The sequence below is a fragment of the Diprion similis genome, chromosome 6 (assembly GCF_021155765.1).
Source record: "Diprion similis isolate iyDipSimi1 chromosome 6, iyDipSimi1.1, whole genome shotgun sequence".
NCBI lineage: Eukaryota > Metazoa > Arthropoda > Insecta > Hymenoptera > Diprionidae > Diprion > Diprion similis.
In genome coordinates, this window is record NC_060110.1 from 1,875,072 (window position 1) to 1,891,175 (window position 16,104).

General features: G+C 34.5%; 3 protein-coding genes across 6 annotated transcripts; 1 reads left to right on the forward strand and 2 right to left on the reverse strand.

Moving 5' to 3' along the window:
• Nucleotides 1-543: 543 nt before the first annotated feature.
• LOC124407569 (probable ATP-dependent RNA helicase DDX27) lies at nt 544-6,242 on the reverse strand. Its single transcript, XM_046883828.1, has 13 exons — nt 6,030-6,242; nt 5,127-5,309; nt 4,007-4,094; nt 3,585-3,733; nt 3,121-3,426; nt 2,889-3,016; nt 2,548-2,745; nt 2,240-2,384; nt 1,888-2,069; nt 1,479-1,807; nt 1,088-1,345; nt 918-999; nt 544-714 (listed from the first exon to the last, which is right to left on the reverse strand). Exons 1-13 carry the CDS (start codon nt 6,114-6,116, stop codon nt 579-581), a joined length of 2,271 nt encoding a protein of 756 aa, XP_046739784.1. The 5' UTR covers nt 6,117-6,242; the 3' UTR covers nt 544-578.
• Nucleotides 6,243-6,717: 475 nt separating this feature from the next.
• On the forward strand, nt 6,718-11,567 carry LOC124407571 (flap endonuclease 1). The gene is made up of 8 exons (XM_046883833.1): nt 6,718-6,925; nt 7,141-7,243; nt 7,889-8,055; nt 8,159-8,268; nt 8,618-8,821; nt 9,003-9,221; nt 9,343-9,525; nt 10,944-11,567. Exons 1-8 carry the CDS (start codon nt 6,844-6,846, stop codon nt 11,016-11,018), a joined length of 1,143 nt encoding a protein of 380 aa, XP_046739789.1. The 5' UTR covers nt 6,718-6,843; the 3' UTR covers nt 11,019-11,567.
• An 11-nt stretch (nt 11,568-11,578) lies between these two features.
• Nucleotides 11,579-15,820, reverse strand: LOC124407570 (reticulon-4-interacting protein 1 homolog, mitochondrial-like). 4 transcript variants are annotated; one of them, XM_046883832.1, is made up of 9 exons: nt 15,464-15,820; nt 14,774-15,026; nt 14,127-14,272; nt 13,656-13,805; nt 13,419-13,545; nt 13,256-13,343; nt 12,887-13,072; nt 12,454-12,631; nt 11,580-12,317 (listed from the first exon to the last, which is right to left on the reverse strand). In XM_046883832.1, exons 1-9 carry the CDS (start codon nt 15,509-15,511, stop codon nt 12,114-12,116), a joined length of 1,380 nt encoding a protein of 459 aa, XP_046739788.1. In that variant the 5' UTR covers nt 15,512-15,820; the 3' UTR covers nt 11,580-12,113. The 4 variants fall into 4 exon arrangements, with proteins under 4 accessions (XP_046739787.1, XP_046739786.1, XP_046739788.1 ...); XM_046883831.1 differs by having other exon boundaries at nt 11,579-12,317; nt 13,256-13,545; nt 14,786-15,026; XM_046883830.1 differs by having other exon boundaries at nt 11,579-12,317; nt 13,256-13,539.
• Between the last annotated feature and the right edge of the window lie 284 nt (nt 15,821-16,104).

Here is a 16,104-nt window from a genome sequence, read left to right on the forward strand (position 1 = left end):
ATAGTCGTCATATAACTTTTAGACCCATTATAATAATATAGAAAAAGTACTTACCATCGTGCTTGCCAATAATCTTCAATCGATCATTATCACAATCAATTATCTATTTTTCCAAGTCCAAATTTGCACCTTGTACCTTAGAAAAATTCAATAAAAAACTAAAAATAATATCAAAACAGCAAGATGAATAACTTTATTATTCTATTTTCATGAATAAACACTCAACGAGTAATTTTTTATATTCTATTCTATCAAAAATTGTTTACATCCATAAATGGATGAACATTTTATTTACATTAACCATTGAATGAGTAATATTCGTCCGATTTATAAGCAATACTGTAACTTCTGCGAATAGAACAAAGAACTCGATGGTACATATTTCAATCGAGAGGCAGATTGAAAATATTCCGTATTATCTGTCGGTCTGTGACATAATAAGGTATTGTATTGGTTCTATAATAAAACAAATTACGAAACTAAGCCTGTCGCATATCACTATCGAACGATCTCATTGAAAGTAGAAGATAGTTGTAGATTATCGTTTTATTATTATGATAACACAGACAGCTTACATTTTATCTACGCTTTCTGAATCTTTTTTGACCTTTGGATTTAGCTGCCGCTGGCTTCCCAAAAAGCTTCCCTGGTTTCTGTTTCGATTTGTCATTCCCGAAAGCTTTTCCTTTCTTCTGTTTTTTCTTATCATTTGCTCTGAAAAACAGGTTTCATGATTATTTCTATACTAATTAATTTGAAACCAATATTTGTAAGTCTAGACTAAGTCGAATTTGATAAGTGTGCATAAACTGAAAACATGATTTTTGAATTATAGTTAAATTTTTGTGAAGTACAACTTGACCTAATCGAACGTTTTTATACGAATATAATTGCATTCATTTGAACATTGAACTCACTCGTAACGCATTTTCTTGACTCCCTTCTTACTTGTGTCAGTCAAATCTTCAGCGAATGAAGATCTTGACCTTTTCAACGACCCTGTAGAATAATCATTCGATATTAAAATACCTTTTATTGTCAAATACATGTACGATAATTTTGTACATTGAGCTATATGTAAACTCACCTTGTTTTTTAGAAGACGCATACATATCGTCATCAACGACAGATCTGATTTTCTTTTGTTTATTATTCCGTTTAGCTAATCTTGCCTGAAATGCGGCAACTTTATCCATTTCTTTGTTCGCTCTGTCTTCTGCGGTTTCTTTTTGAGGATTTTTTCTCTTTGCTTGTTTTGCTTTTTCGTTAACTGCGTTTGATGGTTCTTTTTCCTGTTTCTTTTTCCCCTTTCCTTTATCTTTCTTTTCAGTTAATAACAATTTATCTATTTCGTAAAAAAAATTGGTACAACTTACAGTTCATAAATCTGTTAGGAGTGTTATCCATTGCTTCAAGGATATTGAATGATAGGATCATTTGGCTACCAGTCAGAAAATTTGATCAATATTCCTACTTACCCTTTTCCAGTTTTCTCTCCTTGTCATTCTGAAACCATGCTCTTTGACCTTTGCTATCGTCACCTTTCAACATATTTTCTGCTCTTTTGGCTTGATTTTCAATCTTGGCTAATTCTTTCTCTTCACGTTCTTCCTGAAGTATGGCTTCGATATTTTTTTCAAGTGCTTCCAATCTTTTGTTATATTTTTCTATTATATCCGGAGGAATTATTCGATTCTTAACAGGATTTCTAGCTTGTTTGATTACTTCTTTTACTAATAAACGTTCCTGCTCACCAGCCAATGAAACCGAAACACCCGCACGACCTGCTCGAGCAGTTCGTCCGACTCTGCAAAAATATTAATTGACATACCATACATTATAGGATAAAAATTTCCGACCAAATATAAATATTATTTGTAATCTGACCTGTGAATATAATGTTGAATAGTAGCAGGCATGACAAAATTTATAACTGTTTTTACACCACTGATGTCTAAACCACGCGCTGCAACATCGGTGGCTAAAAGAACGTCAATTTCTTCATCTTTGAATTTCCTTAAATTTTCCAAACGTTGAGGTTGTGTTAAATTACCGTGTAGCTCACCTACCTAGACAATTTGTAAACAATATAATCATTAATCAATTACAATGCTTGATTGAAACATGGGGCACCTTATTTATTTATTAGATAGCTTTCTAATAGTAATGAATAGAAGAGAATGTGTCAACATTGTAAGGCAAAAACTGATTAACTTTGGAATTTGAATACTTTACGTACCTTTACACCTAACAAACCAAGCAAAATATGAAGTCTGTGTGCTTGTTTTTTAGTTTGAACGAAAACCATAGTATGGTCATGGAACGTTCTGCAGATCAAAGCGGCTAAAACAGATTCACGGTCACCTTCTCTCTCCTTGCGAATCCTGGAATGTAATTCGAAAAAATAAACATAGCATTGACATTACGGACTATTTTGTTTCCAAAAACTATACATACCTAAATGTGTTTCTTATCATAATATTTTATTCTTTACGAGATAACAAGAAAAGAAATTGATTTGTCTAGAAAAATGATTCTTAAGCTTACCTAACAAATTCTTGTCTCAAGTTAAACGCAACATCTTGATTGCTATCGACAAATACTTTGACAGGTTTATCCAAAGATACTGCAGCCAAGTCTTTCACTTCTTCTGTCATAGTAGCAGAGAATAATATCGTCTGCCTACTTCTCGAGCATTGTCTCACAATATGTTTCATTTGCTCAGCAAAATATTCGTCAAGCATTCTAGGAAAATAATGATTTTTAATAACATAGAAGACAGTAGTTTCAGATCTGTAGGCTGATTATAAACACCAAGATTGTGACGATATTCTTTGAAAATAGTATTATCATATCCATTTTTTGATATTAGAATTTTTTTTCCTTACCTATCAGCTTCATCTAAAATGAGCACTTCAATACTGTCCAGAGCAAATGTCGGTGTATTTGTTAAATGATCAATCAAACGTCCAGGGGTAGCTATGACAATGTCGGGACTTTTTCGTAAAACTGATTCCTATAGCAAAAGTCATCAAAAAACAAGTCAACGTTATAAGTAAATACCTAAATATGCTTACGCTGAAAGTTTGAGTTTTATTCAATCCAATTTGATTCTCTTACTTGCACTTTAACATCTAATCCTCCAACAGATAATCCAACTTCAACAGTAGTGAACTGGGCCAATTGTTTTGTTACTTGGTATACTTGCACACCTAGTTCTCTGGTTGGTACAAGTACCAGAACTCTGGATACTGCTGTACCTTCGGCAGGTTTGTATATTAATCTTTCCAAAGTGGGAAGCATGTATGCAGCAGTTTTTCCTGTGCCAGTAGCTGCGCACCCACATATATCTCGACCCATCAAAGCAATAGGAATGGTTGCCGCTTGAATTGGTGTTGGGTGCACAAAACCCATAGCTGATATAGCCTGTAAATAACAAGTAACTAACATTGAAACAATCAGACTTAAATTCTTATCAATCTTTACGATTTCCAATCTGCAAGTTGAATACAAGATTAGACGACTTATTCCAGCACTAGCAAGCAGGTAAACACTGTATTATCAATTATTACAATCGTCTTTACCTTGAGTAATGGTCTGGATAAATTCATTTGATAGAATGAGGCATGCTCGTCAAAACCTGAAGCCTCTTCAAAGTCCATTAAATCCAAATCATTGTTTAAGGAAGATTGTTTTCTCATTTTACCCTTTCTTTCTTTCACTCTGAAGTTGTCTGTAATGATTTATAGTGTACAATTAATATCGTCATTTGCCATTTGAAAGCCAATTGGCTCACTTTTTGTTTCTCCATTTATTTCGCATTTTGAAATTATCTTGTTTAGATGAAAATCATGGCTTATTCTAGAACACAGATGAATGTTACAGCAATTCTTGGAAGTGATACAAACAAAATCCGAGTTAGAACTTCTCAATTTGTGTTGAGTACCACAAGCTTTAATGTGTATCAAGATAAATATGTGATACATAAATTGTTCCTTTAAAATACCTCTTTGAAGCTCATCGTCAGAAAGATAAATCCCTTCCTCATCAACAGCTTCTTGTTCTAGTTTAATTGGGTTGTCTTCAGTTCCATTCTAAATAAACAAATCGATGGATTGTGATGTATTTGCTGACCTTCCAATGCTTGCACAATAGAAGAATAATTTAAGAGTATGTATACGTATATGAGACACTTGAAATTATAGTAGGGTTTTCAAAAAAATAATGCTTGGAGAAGAAGAAATGATCTGTTATTGTTTTCGATTCTGTTGAGAGTGAGGATTAGTTAACCCTCCATGGTACCGCTGGGTCTTTTGAAACACAAACCTAATTTTCTCATTAAATATCTCTGAAATGCAAGAAGGGCTGAACCTGGCTCTACTCTCTAGAAAAAGTTATTGGTAGTGGAGACTCAAGTCAAAAGATGACGAAGTCTGGCAGTTTGTTGGTAAATAGTAGAGAATGCAAATTGATTGTATGCCCTGAAAGACCCAGAAGTTTCGTGGCGTTAGCGCTTTGCAACAGTACGTAAATTTTATTTGTTCCGTTTTTTTTGTCTATTTTCAAGTGCTCATCACTTGATTACTATTATTATTTATGTGAACGAGAGCCTCCAAATTTTTATCAGGCTTCTGAGGATGAAAAGGATGCAAAGGAAGTTGAAGAGCATATTTTCAACAGTCAGAATGTTGATGAAAATTACACTTTTGATTGTTTTCAATACATATACTTTTTGAGCTGCGGTAAATGAACGATATTTTTCTGAAAGCTCATTGTCTGAACTTTAAAACTCTACAATGTTTCTTCTTAATATTTATTTAATCCATAGATACATTTTTTTAACGAAAGTCAATTATTTTCTTGCAAATTACTGTGTGAATTCCGATCACTATTGCAAAAGTCTTAATAGATTTCATTCTAAAAACGATTGGAGCATGCAGTAAAGACCCTAGGAGTATACGTCAATTTTTTCAGATTTAAAAAAAACCGACAACATAAGAAATAAAAGACAGGACATAAAAGACGTTCTGGGTTCTGTGGAGGGTTAAAGCATTTGAAACCATTGTATCCTTTTCAAGCATGTTGGAACTAAAGTTAAATTGTTTGATTGATAACCAGATGCGTACCTCTTCTTCGTGTTCTTTTCGTACTTTCTGTATTTTATCATCAAGTTTTGTCTTTGCCTTTCGCTTGATGTATTTGCTAAGATCATCCCAAGTGTCTTGATTATATTCAGAGGCATTGCTGATGAACTGGAAATCACTGTCAAAATCTTTCTTCTCCTGTTTCTTTTGCTTACGTGGTTGATACTGCAGAATATGAATTAGTAATAAAGAGTGTTTATCACAACGGTATGCTATTCATACCACAGAGTCAACTTAGATCCATCACTTCAGGCACTGCAAATACTTGCGTCTCACTGATCTTTGACATGAATTATGAGTTCATACGACCCACGATATTGCATACACACACGAAGTACAAACTACGTTACCATTGTCTAATGGCGTCACAGGGTTACAGAATACCTGTAAATGGCAACTTTGTTGAAATATTGTATGATTTTACATGATCTGCGTAGGGTCGTAGCACCAGTGGGTGCATTCCAAAACTACCCAAATAAGCATGGATTGGGAAAAAATTACCTACACTTTAACAGAGTTTCATTTCTAGCCTTTTAATGAAGCCAAATACCAACAGCGCGATTCCTACCTCATGTGTTTGTGTGGTTTCGAATATCAAAAGTCTACAGTACTTCATGAAAATGCCAGTGGCGATATAATAGTTCTCAAAATTTGGTATACGTAAACATTAGGCATGTACAGGGACCTGTACAGGTTCACTCCGTAGTGCGAATAACGAAAACATTATTATAATCCGGCGAGGAAAATTATTTTGTGAAATAATGGTTAGAAACTGTTGTAATAAAGAAATAGGTATATAAAATGTAACCATATCAGTAAATCAAATTTAGTTTTGCTAATATCATGTGCGAGATCAGGTTATAGCGAAAAGCATTTTCAACTTACGTCTTCTTCTTCGTCCGATTTGTCCGAAAAATCGGGAACCTCTTGATCGTCTACGATCGTTTTTATCAAATCGTAGTCTTTTGCCATTTTTGAAATTTTTTCATTCAAATATTAACGTTTTAGCAACTCTACACATGCTTTGAATGTATCGTATTCTTAAACAATGCTGGTGACGTTTTTTGGTTATGATACCGCACACGCGTTTTACAGTGGCTATGGAAACTTATAAGTAGGAATATGGTAGGAATACAGAGAGTCCGTTCCGACAATATATAGCTCCCAGTGCTGTGAACAATCTCGTATCTCTTTTGCGCCAGCCAGTTCGTGACTAGCTCTGTCTCTGTCCTAGGGAATTTTAGTGCTGCTAGCTAATTTCGGAACTCACCCTATATATCAAATTCTTAATAAGTGTCCAAGATGGAATCTGTATCCTCTAAGCGCGTTCCGAAAATACCTAGTAGCCCTCAAAACTTCCTAGAGTACAGATGGAGTACAGGTAGTGCTAGTGACAAACTCAGCAGCGCAAAAGAGATAAAAGATTGTTGACAGTACTGGGAGGTAATTTGTATATGCACAGCTGCGCGGTTGGTAGCCTTGACTTCTGAAATGGCGGGTAAATGGTTAGCTAGTGTGGTTAGCGAAGCCGTGATCGGTTACTTGCACTGTGTCGTGAATTGAAGAATATATTGTGTATATTGTGTGAATAATCAGATGTTGTTTAGAGCCACCTGATTGTGGAGTTCTGTCCGTTTAATTTAGCGTTTGCTTTAGAATATTCAACTTTCTTGAAGTTGAATCAATATTGTCAATAGCCATGGGTATTTTGGGATTATCTAAACTAATCGCAGACGTCGCACCGTCGGCTGTGAAGGAAAAAGATATAAAGCACTATTTTGGTATGTGATATTAATATTAATATTAATAACAAAGTTCACCTTGTTTCAGAAATATATCTTCAATCAACTTTGAATCCTATTGTTATACTCATACGAAATTCTCTTTTAAAACCAGTTTTGGTGTATCGTTTACAGCTTTTGATATTATCACTTAAATTTGTTGAATGGTCCAAGTTGCAAGTGTGTTTTTAACTATTATTCATATACTTTTGCAGGTCGTAAGATTGCCATCGATGCATCAATGTGTCTTTATCAGTTTCTCATTGCGGTGCGCAGCGAAGGGGCTCAGCTTACGTCTATTGATGGCGAAACTACAAGGTAGACTAGAAGTGCTGGATTTTATTTTTACAGAAGACTTAAAATACCGTAAACCTTCACAAAAATAGTGATTTTGTCAATGGGAACTTCGTTCCATACATACATTAATACCAAACTAGGTTTTTTTCATAATTTATATATAAATGTTTGTATTTAGATTTCATTTAACAATGTCTTTTGAAGACCATATTGTTTTGCACTACTCCATATATTTTTCAGTCTTTCTTTTCATCTCTCATTCTATGTCTTTTTCCATGATTCTTGTAAGGCAATAGATACTGGCAATTTGGCTCGTTAATCATACGTACGTTGTGATTTTGGATAGAAGTAAAATACAATAATTTATGAAAAAACTGTAACAATGGTATATATCAGGTCAAACTTATTGAAACTACAGTCACAAATTCTGGACCCGCTACTTTTTGTTGAAGTAGATATTTGTAATTATTATCGACACAATAGTTGCAATGTTATCTTCATTAGAAATATTGTTATTTGAATTACTATTGCAGGATAAAAATTCAGCTAATTGGCTAATGTTCGTAGCTACTGAAAATTAATATTGTATATTAATTATTAAAGTACTTTTAAACTTGAGCATGTAGTCCAACAACATTAATTAAACAATTTAAACGGTATTTACAGTCACTTGATGGGTACATTCTACAGAACGTTGCGCTTTATAGAACAGGGTATAAAGCCCATTTATGTATTTGATGGTAAACCACCAAACTTAAAAGGTGGAGAATTGGCGAAACGTGCGGAAAAGAGAGATGAGGCGCAGAAAGCCTTAGAAGTTGCAGAGGCAGCGGGTAATCTGAATAGATTCGATCCTTTGACGTTTTCTGTGCTTTAAAAAATGATTTATTTGTATACTAGGCTGCCATATCTCATGTCATTCATCTTTTCATTTAGGAAATGCCGAGGACATCCAAAAATTTAACAGAAGGCTGGTTAAAGTTACAAAGCAACATGCCGAAGAAGCTAAACAACTCTTAACGCTGATGGGTGTTCCATATATTGATGTAAGATTCTCACAAATATAACAATCTCAGAAATCATTCAATTTTTAAAGAGGGGTTTGGCAACTTTTATACTTCTCAAGAGCCGTGTAAAGTTCAAAGTTACTATGAGTATTATGGTTTTTAAAGATTTTCACGTTTTTAGTAGTATGCATCAGTGGTGTTGTACAAAACATTCCATCACACTAATTACAGAAAATCATGACGAATCGATAGCAGTAGAATTTAAGTATCGCAGTAAGAATTACCTAAAAAAATTTGGTATTTTCTTTGCTTTTGGCACTACATAATAACAAACGTATATATGTATATTTGTCTTAAACCTTAGAAATTAATAATCAAATTGATACAGGCTCCGTGTGAAGCTGAGGCTCAGTGTGCCGCTCTGGTTAAATCTGGTAAAGTTTTTGCCACAGCAACAGAGGATATGGATGCATTGACATTTGGATGTAATGTACTACTTCGGCGTATGACGTTTAGCGAGGCCAGAAAAATGCCTATACAAGAGATTTATTATGATAAGGTATTGGAGGGTCTGGAATTGAATAAAGACGAGGTAACTATAAGACTGACATGAAAAGAACAAATTGAAAATTCAATTCTTCTGGTGACACAGTTTTCTATGAAGAAAGGGCCATTTACAATGTCGCTAGTATCAGTGATTGGTACTTACCGCTGTGTATACAGCAATATAGTTTATCTCAACCTGACAATTCCATTTCAAATGTTATTTACAGTTCATTGATCTATGCATAATGTTGGGCTGTGATTATACTGACAGCATCAGAGGTATTGGTCCAAAGAGAGCTATCGAGCTAATTAAAACGCACAGATCTCTTGAGAAGATTTTGGAAAACTTAGACACCAATAAGTATCATGTACCAACTGATTGGAACTATAAACAAGCCAGAATATTATTTCAAGAACCTGAAGTTACGGATGCAAATGATATTGAGGTATGTAGTGGTAGTTATGTTATGCAATAATCTTCAGATAATTAGATGTAGGAAAAATTATAAATTAGTTTTGGGTTCTGACAAATTTTCAAGTCTTGATTAAAACTTGTTTATTTTGCAGCTGAAGTGGTCAGACCCAGACGAGGAAGGCTTGGTCAAGTTTTTGTGTGGTGATAAGCAGTTTAATGAAGACAGAGTTCGATCTGGTTCAAAAAAATTATTGAAAGCTCGTGGTACTTCTACTCAGGTTCGGCTTGACTCGTTCTTCAAAGTATTGCCTAGTACAACTCCAGTCAAGCGAAAGGTAAGACATTAATCTGTTACGTATCTCTTGGATTTCCATAACACGGTAAAACCACCTTAGTGTCAACAAATATTCCATCACTCTTGTTTGGACAAATCTGCTTTCCTACTGTGGCTGATTCGGTCTGTGGAAAGTGACAATTCAACAGCACAGGCACATGACAGTTTTCTGTAGTGAGCTGGCAATTATTTGTGACAGGAAAAACAATACGGGAACATTTTGCAGATTTTACTGCTCAACTGTAACTTCATTTCCTCACTGTTGAAATTTTGGGTGGGTGCAGAAAAAACTCTTGATTGCTCGTCATTTCATACACAAGAACAGATACAGGCACAAGTAAAAGTGGATAACATTTGTATAAAGTTTGGAATTTCATGTATCAAGTCAACATCATACTAACTTTGTATAATTAAGTCGTTGAATAAAAAATTCCATTAGGTCCGTCAGATAAAACGTCGAAAAATAACTGACACGTATTTTTTCTTTTTTCAATTCGATGTTTATTAGCAAAGATATAGCAGTTTGAAATTGATGTGTGACGTCACAGTGTGCATTGAACATCAATTTTGAAGTAATGCATCTACCACGAAATGATGTAACTCTATTGCAACTAATGAGTCATCATGTAATTGAAGGCGTACACTGGCCTCAAAAAAAGTCTGTCTTGTAAAGATCGTTCCTTCAAGATAGGAGCATCCAGTACTATTTATTTTATAGAAAAACTCACATTTCTAGACTGCTGTTCATGTAATTACCACTTCGTGGAATTCCATGCGTGATTCTTGTGTGTGAAAAGCACAGAAGCAACTCAGTATAGTTGACCAACCAGATAATGCCAGTCCAACGAATAATACTTCAGTAGGAAACTATCTTGCTGAAATATCACTGAAGAATCAAATTTCGGGTTGCAGTAGTTCTTCATATGATGCATCTTTATAGCTTGATGAAAATAATGATTATAGTTGGAAACTATTAGATTATGGTACGGTTCGCAACAAACGAACACTTTCATGTCACACAATTTTCAAGACAAGTCGAAATTTGAGACCAATAAAAATAACGTTGAGAAATTCTCGTCCCATCTTTTGAGAGCGGTTAATATTATCCTAGTGCCAAAAAACTTGAGACATTATTTTCGAAAGACTTTAGAGAATGAAAAATGTAATAAAAGTTATGCAAAATTTTCATATTAATTTCGTAACGTTTGTTAAATTTTTTGAATAAACAAAGACAAGTCATTTTTATTAGATGTTTGATGATTCGTTCGTCTCATGTTTGATGTGGAACTATTAACCGCATCAACATTTTTCCCTAGGAGTTGACACTAACGAGATTATACTGCCTTTCCTTATTTAAGAATCTAACATTCAGATTTAACATGACGTATTAATTGATTCATTTTTTGTTTAACACAACAGGCCGATGACAAAAAGACGCCAGCAAAAAAAGGCAAACCTGCTGGAAGAGGTAAATTTCGAGGAAAAGCCAAATAAATTGAACATTATCTCAAAATTTTGTCGTGCAGCTGAGAAGGACTATAAATTCCTCTGTTAAGACTCGTGTCCTGTGTTTCTCAATTTTCACGAAAAACTAATTCAAGTTAAATTTCGAACTATAATTATGCCAAGTAACAAGTTTTTCTAATGCACAATGATCCGTTATAGATATGAATTACTAGCTGAATTGAATCCTTTGATTTATTATGAAGTCTGTACGTTTGCTGTTGGCCATTTATGTTGTGCCGAAAAATTTCAGTAAATCTGCCGCTATAACTTCAATTAAATAAAAATTCATCATATTTTCATATTAAACATTATGTATATATATTTTGTTTGCACAAAATTTCAAATAATTCACAGTTTATAATTTGTTAAGGCGACTCATGATTAGTTCTTAAACTTTCCTTCATATCTACTTATATGTATAAATATTTCATAATAAAACATGCTATAAACATTTACAAACTTAACTTTGTATTACAGTCCCCCGTTTTTATATCCTGAATTTCAGGAGCCATTTTTTGTAAATATGTCCTTAATTTGATCGGGATAATCAGTTATTACTTTCATAACACAACATTATTTCTGCGAAATATTATTGTCACTGATGCTTGATTTTTACTTTCATTATGATTGGCGAATTATGAAGAACCGCGTAATCACGCAATAGTGATGGCAGATGAGCGTTGTTAATAATAATGAGATGTAATTGAATGAAGTGATTTCAGTTGGGTGTTGTAATTGTGAGAAAAAACTTTGTTAAGGATAAAAAAAAGTTATCAGTAACAGTTCCGTTTTCATTATTGAGCTAGTTACAAGTGGAGTTTATTGCAATTTTGAAGTCACGTGGAAGACACACTCGCAAATTTGAAATGAAAATTGGACGGACTGAAACCAAACATTTGCTTTGCAGCGCCCACGTCGATTCTTGGTAATTAAAATATTACCTGAATTCTATAGTGTCCAATTTATAAATGTCTGGTTTGGCAATTCATTAAAATATTTGTATTATCAAGGTATGCAATAGTTTTAACACCATTATCGGATCACCTAGGCATGAATTAGTATATCCTGTAAATAATGTAAGCGTCAGTGAAATCTAATTATAGTGCTACCGACAGCGTTCGGATTCAATGCTTCATGTAAGGCTTGTTCAATATTGTGTGGTGCATAAGCTTTATGAACGACGGCCTGCAGTTGATCTGCATCGACAAGTTGACGCAATGCATCCAGATTGGCAGTGTTTATTTTTGAACCATCGTTCCATTGGTTTGGTTTCAAACCAAACAAGTACTGTAATCATACAGTAAAAAGTTATGTTAGTCTGCACTTGTAATAATATTTTGATTTTATTCACTGTCAATACTATCAAATTACACGAAGTATTATGTATCGTGAGAGCAGAATATATTATAAATAAAATACATACTCGTATCAACAGATTGATTCTGATATATCCGGAAAATATACTTCCAAAAACAAATCCTAACGTATCGGATGTCAAATGTTCTGGTACTGTGGATACGTAAGAACCATGCGGTAGTAAATGATTTCTCAGTATACAGTCTTCAATTTCTGGACCACCGGTGTAAAAGATTGCATCGAATCTGCAATAATGAATTTAAAATGAAGAACTGAGTGAAGGATTAATTTTTTCTTGATTTCGCTTGCTTCTTCCAGCCAAAGCTGGAAACAAATCACTTTTCGAATAGAGATTGAACAAAACACGTCAGCGTTTCTTTCTCTCAAAAAACTATTAATGTATAATATTTTCTTGAAATAGTTACTTTTTCAAAACATTCTATGCAACATATTTACATGGAATCTGGACAATGTGCCTGAAAGATAACATATTTACTCACTTATCTTGTAGTTCTAATTCCTTTTCTATATTCGATTCGTTAAAGGGGATAACTTCGTCGGCTCCCAGAGCTTTAGCAACAGGTATTGCTTGCTGTTTACAAGCCGCAACAACGTAACCACCCCACAGTTTAGTTAGCTGAATTAGAACACAGCCAACTGGGGTCGTCCCACCATACACTAGAATTCTGTGGAAATGTTTATATCGATTACAACAATACAGCAAGTTACTTCACATTTAGCAGTTGTTTGGTAGTTTTTATTTATATAATATTACGGTTTTGTTATTAACATTTATCTATCTTTAGCGACAAATTCAAAATTCCACAATAGTTCGACTTTGTTTTTGCACTAAATCCTTGAAGAATTACCTCTTTCCTCGAGCATTGCCTTCGTCGATCACAGATTCATTGACAATGGCATCCCACGCCAAACATCCACTGTACGGTAAGCTGGCTGCTGCATCAAAGTTTACAAGTTTTGGCCTTCTGGCTACTACAGTTTCTGAAACTACCAAATATTCTGCCATGGTACCTTGCGCCCATGAAGGAACGGCCAGATACACCTCGTCACCAATGTCAAAATCTATGACACTTGGACCAATATCAACCACTATTCCGGCACAATCTCTTCCTATTATCACTGGCAAATCTCTCTGTTTCTGCAACGGAGTAATGGGATAAACAATGGTCTTTTTGTGATTCTCTAATGAGTTTGTAAATACATATTTATTGAACAATGCAAATCAGTGTTAAGTGCTCGTATATTTACACCAGAGTTAAGATGCTGTCTGTACGTCCTTGCATAGCCGGAACATATTTTTGCATCTACGACATTCACAGATGCAGATTTTACTTGGATTAATAAATCGTCAGGTTTTTGAATAGCTGGCATTTCCACGTCATCTATCGTAGTGACACCCTGTTGAACCATAAGAATGTAAGAAACATTGTAAAACCAAAAGTATGTACGGGGTTGCAAGATTTCACTTTCTGACTTACCAGACTCCAACGTCATTTTATAATAATTAAGTATTGGCATGAGAAACATGTCATAAAATGAAAACCCAGATATGTAACAATCTACTACCGTTTACGCATGCTTGACCTACTTCATTTTTCTACTGGTCGAAATACTAAATATAAGTTTGATCACTTTTCTTTCATTTAAACCAGAACCTCTGACACCATTACATACCAAATGTAATTTGGAAATTTGCCAAATGGTACTCATAATACAAACCTCAATACCAATATAATGATGACATATAATGGCTTTCATGTGATGCATGTGCCGTGGTGGATGGTGACAAGTTAAGCCAGTGGTAAACCCTATAAGACCTCCAGCAGTTAGACCAATAACACAAAAGGCTAGTTCTCGTCTTGACACTGAAATATAACAAACCTGCATTAAAAAAACAGGGACTGGAACAGAAAAGTTTATGCTTATTTATTACTGTTGCTTATCTTGTTACAAAACAACCCAAATCGTACAGTGTTTTATCACTATAATGGCGAATTAAAAGTTTGAGAACATATGAAATTAAGAGAATAGATAAAAATGGGTTGGTACATTAATCATGTCAATGGGCACTTTTTAGAAATACACAGCTTTGAATCATCCCACTGTTCTTGCATCTAAATAAGCCTCGTCAATTTTGCAGAATAAGCTTTGGTCACAAGTTTCAGGAGTCTGAAACAATGCTAGCATTCGAACAAAGACATGTGAATGATAAGTTGAAATTCAATTATGATTATATGCAAAAGAGAGATCAGAATGATATTACATTAGCCTAAATTGGGAAGCGTACGGTCTGTGAGTGCATCGCACTATAAAGATGCAGATTCTCAGGACCAGGTTGATTATTGGAAGAGTTGGATAATGCACACCTGGAAGAATACCTCCACCAGTAAACAAGTTGGCTAGTTGTTGATAAAATTCACGCGGGTTGAATTGCAGTGAATAATACTGAAACTGGAGTTGTTCCCACCCGGTATGAGCCCAGGTCAACAGTTGTTGGCCAAAGTCTTTTAGTCGTTGGCCATATTCTCCCTGGTAAAATTCCTCCAGCAGTTGTCGAACCTGTGTTATCCATCTCGCAAGCACTTGTTGACCTTGCTGTACTATCACTGATGCTTGAACCTGCGAAAATCAGATTTTGTGGAAATATAAGATTTTTTTGTTGGAAGAATGTTCGACGTGAGACTTTCTTAGGTAAAATATGTGAAAAAATGTTTTTCGTTTCCTTCAAACATGTAGAGGAAATTGATGAAATCAAGATTTTGCTTGATTAGGATTGGAATTTATTCTAAATGGATGTATTTGTATACCCGTGCTTGGCAAAGTTATAAATAAATATGACTTGATTGAAATCTGTAACTTATACTGCTTCTCTTACTATATTATTGGAATTATGGCAGGTTATACCTATGACTGAATGATCGAAAGAAATTTAGAAAAACATAATAAATTGTGGGCAGAAATGGTAGGAAGATATGTAAAGTGTCATTGTATGCGTTTCTATTTCATAACTGACGCTTTAAATGAATGATCAATGAAAATTCGAACGGAACAAATACCTGTAGTGTCTCGAGTTGATTAGATAGTCGAAAACGAATTTCGTCCATTGTTAATATCGAGTAAAATTCTGATTTTAATTCAAAACATTGTCGAGATCAAGAATCGCGTTTGAAGCTGAGGAGGCTCAAGCCAGAAAATAACCAGCGAAAGATACGGCACACAAGTGATATAAATAACTGATTAACACATTGCATGCATCTCAAAAATAGATGCAAAGTATATTTTTTAAAGCTATTGTGTTTGGAATCAACTGCTCGACCTGACGATTTATCCTTATAATCGTGCGATGATCAACATCGGATACAAATTTTCTTAAATTTAATTCATTTTCAGATTTCCAATGCAACAGGTTATGGCAAATTTGACTTACAGCAAAAGTGTGCACTCAATGCGCATTCAGTGTAATCTCCCTAGTTTTCCTGTCTTTCCATTGGTTAAAAACTAGGGATTCTATACTCGAGGCACACTTTTCTTCAAGTCGAATTCCCATTAGTTTCTACCCAAATCACGTAAGTCGAATGATTTGTTTGGGCTTTCAGATTGTGATTTGTGACGTAACCCCATTGAGTAATGGTCACGAATCACGTGATTTGATCGATGCACTCTCTACCTAAAATCTATTTTACTGACAACCAATTCA

Bases quoted from the DNA above. Each gene is read 5' to 3' on its own strand.
- LOC124407569 (XM_046883828.1), bottom strand. From the start codon at position 6,116: ATGGCAAAAGACTACGATTTGATAAAAACGATCGTAGACGATCAAGAG. The intron at 2,070-2,239 runs GTACGTAAAGTA...CAAATTGTCTAG, and splicing joins TTGGTTTGTTAGGTGTAAAG to GTAGGTGAGCTACACGGTAA. The intron at 1,000-1,087 runs GTGAGTTTACAT...ATTATTCTACAG, and splicing joins TGCGTCTTCTAAAAAACAAG to GGTCGTTGAAAAGGTCAAGA.
- LOC124407571 (XM_046883833.1), top strand. From the start codon at position 6,844: ATGGGTATTTTGGGATTATCTAAACTAATCGCAGACGTCGCACCGTCG. The intron at 6,926-7,140 runs GTATGTGATATT...ATACTTTTGCAG, and splicing joins AGATATAAAGCACTATTTTG to GTCGTAAGATTGCCATCGAT. The intron at 9,526-10,943 runs GTAAGACATTAA...TTAACACAACAG, and splicing joins CAACTCCAGTCAAGCGAAAG to GCCGATGACAAAAAGACGCC.
- LOC124407570 (XM_046883829.1), bottom strand. From the start codon at position 15,511: ATGGACGAAATTCGTTTTCGACTATCTAATCAACTCGAGACACTACAG. The intron at 14,273-14,773 runs GTGTGCATTATC...GTTATATTTCAG, and splicing joins TGGTGGAGGTATTCTTCCAG to TGTCAAGACGAGAACTAGCC. The intron at 12,318-12,453 runs GTATGTATTTTA...GTATGATTACAG, and splicing joins GAATCAATCTGTTGATACGA to TACTTGTTTGGTTTGAAACC.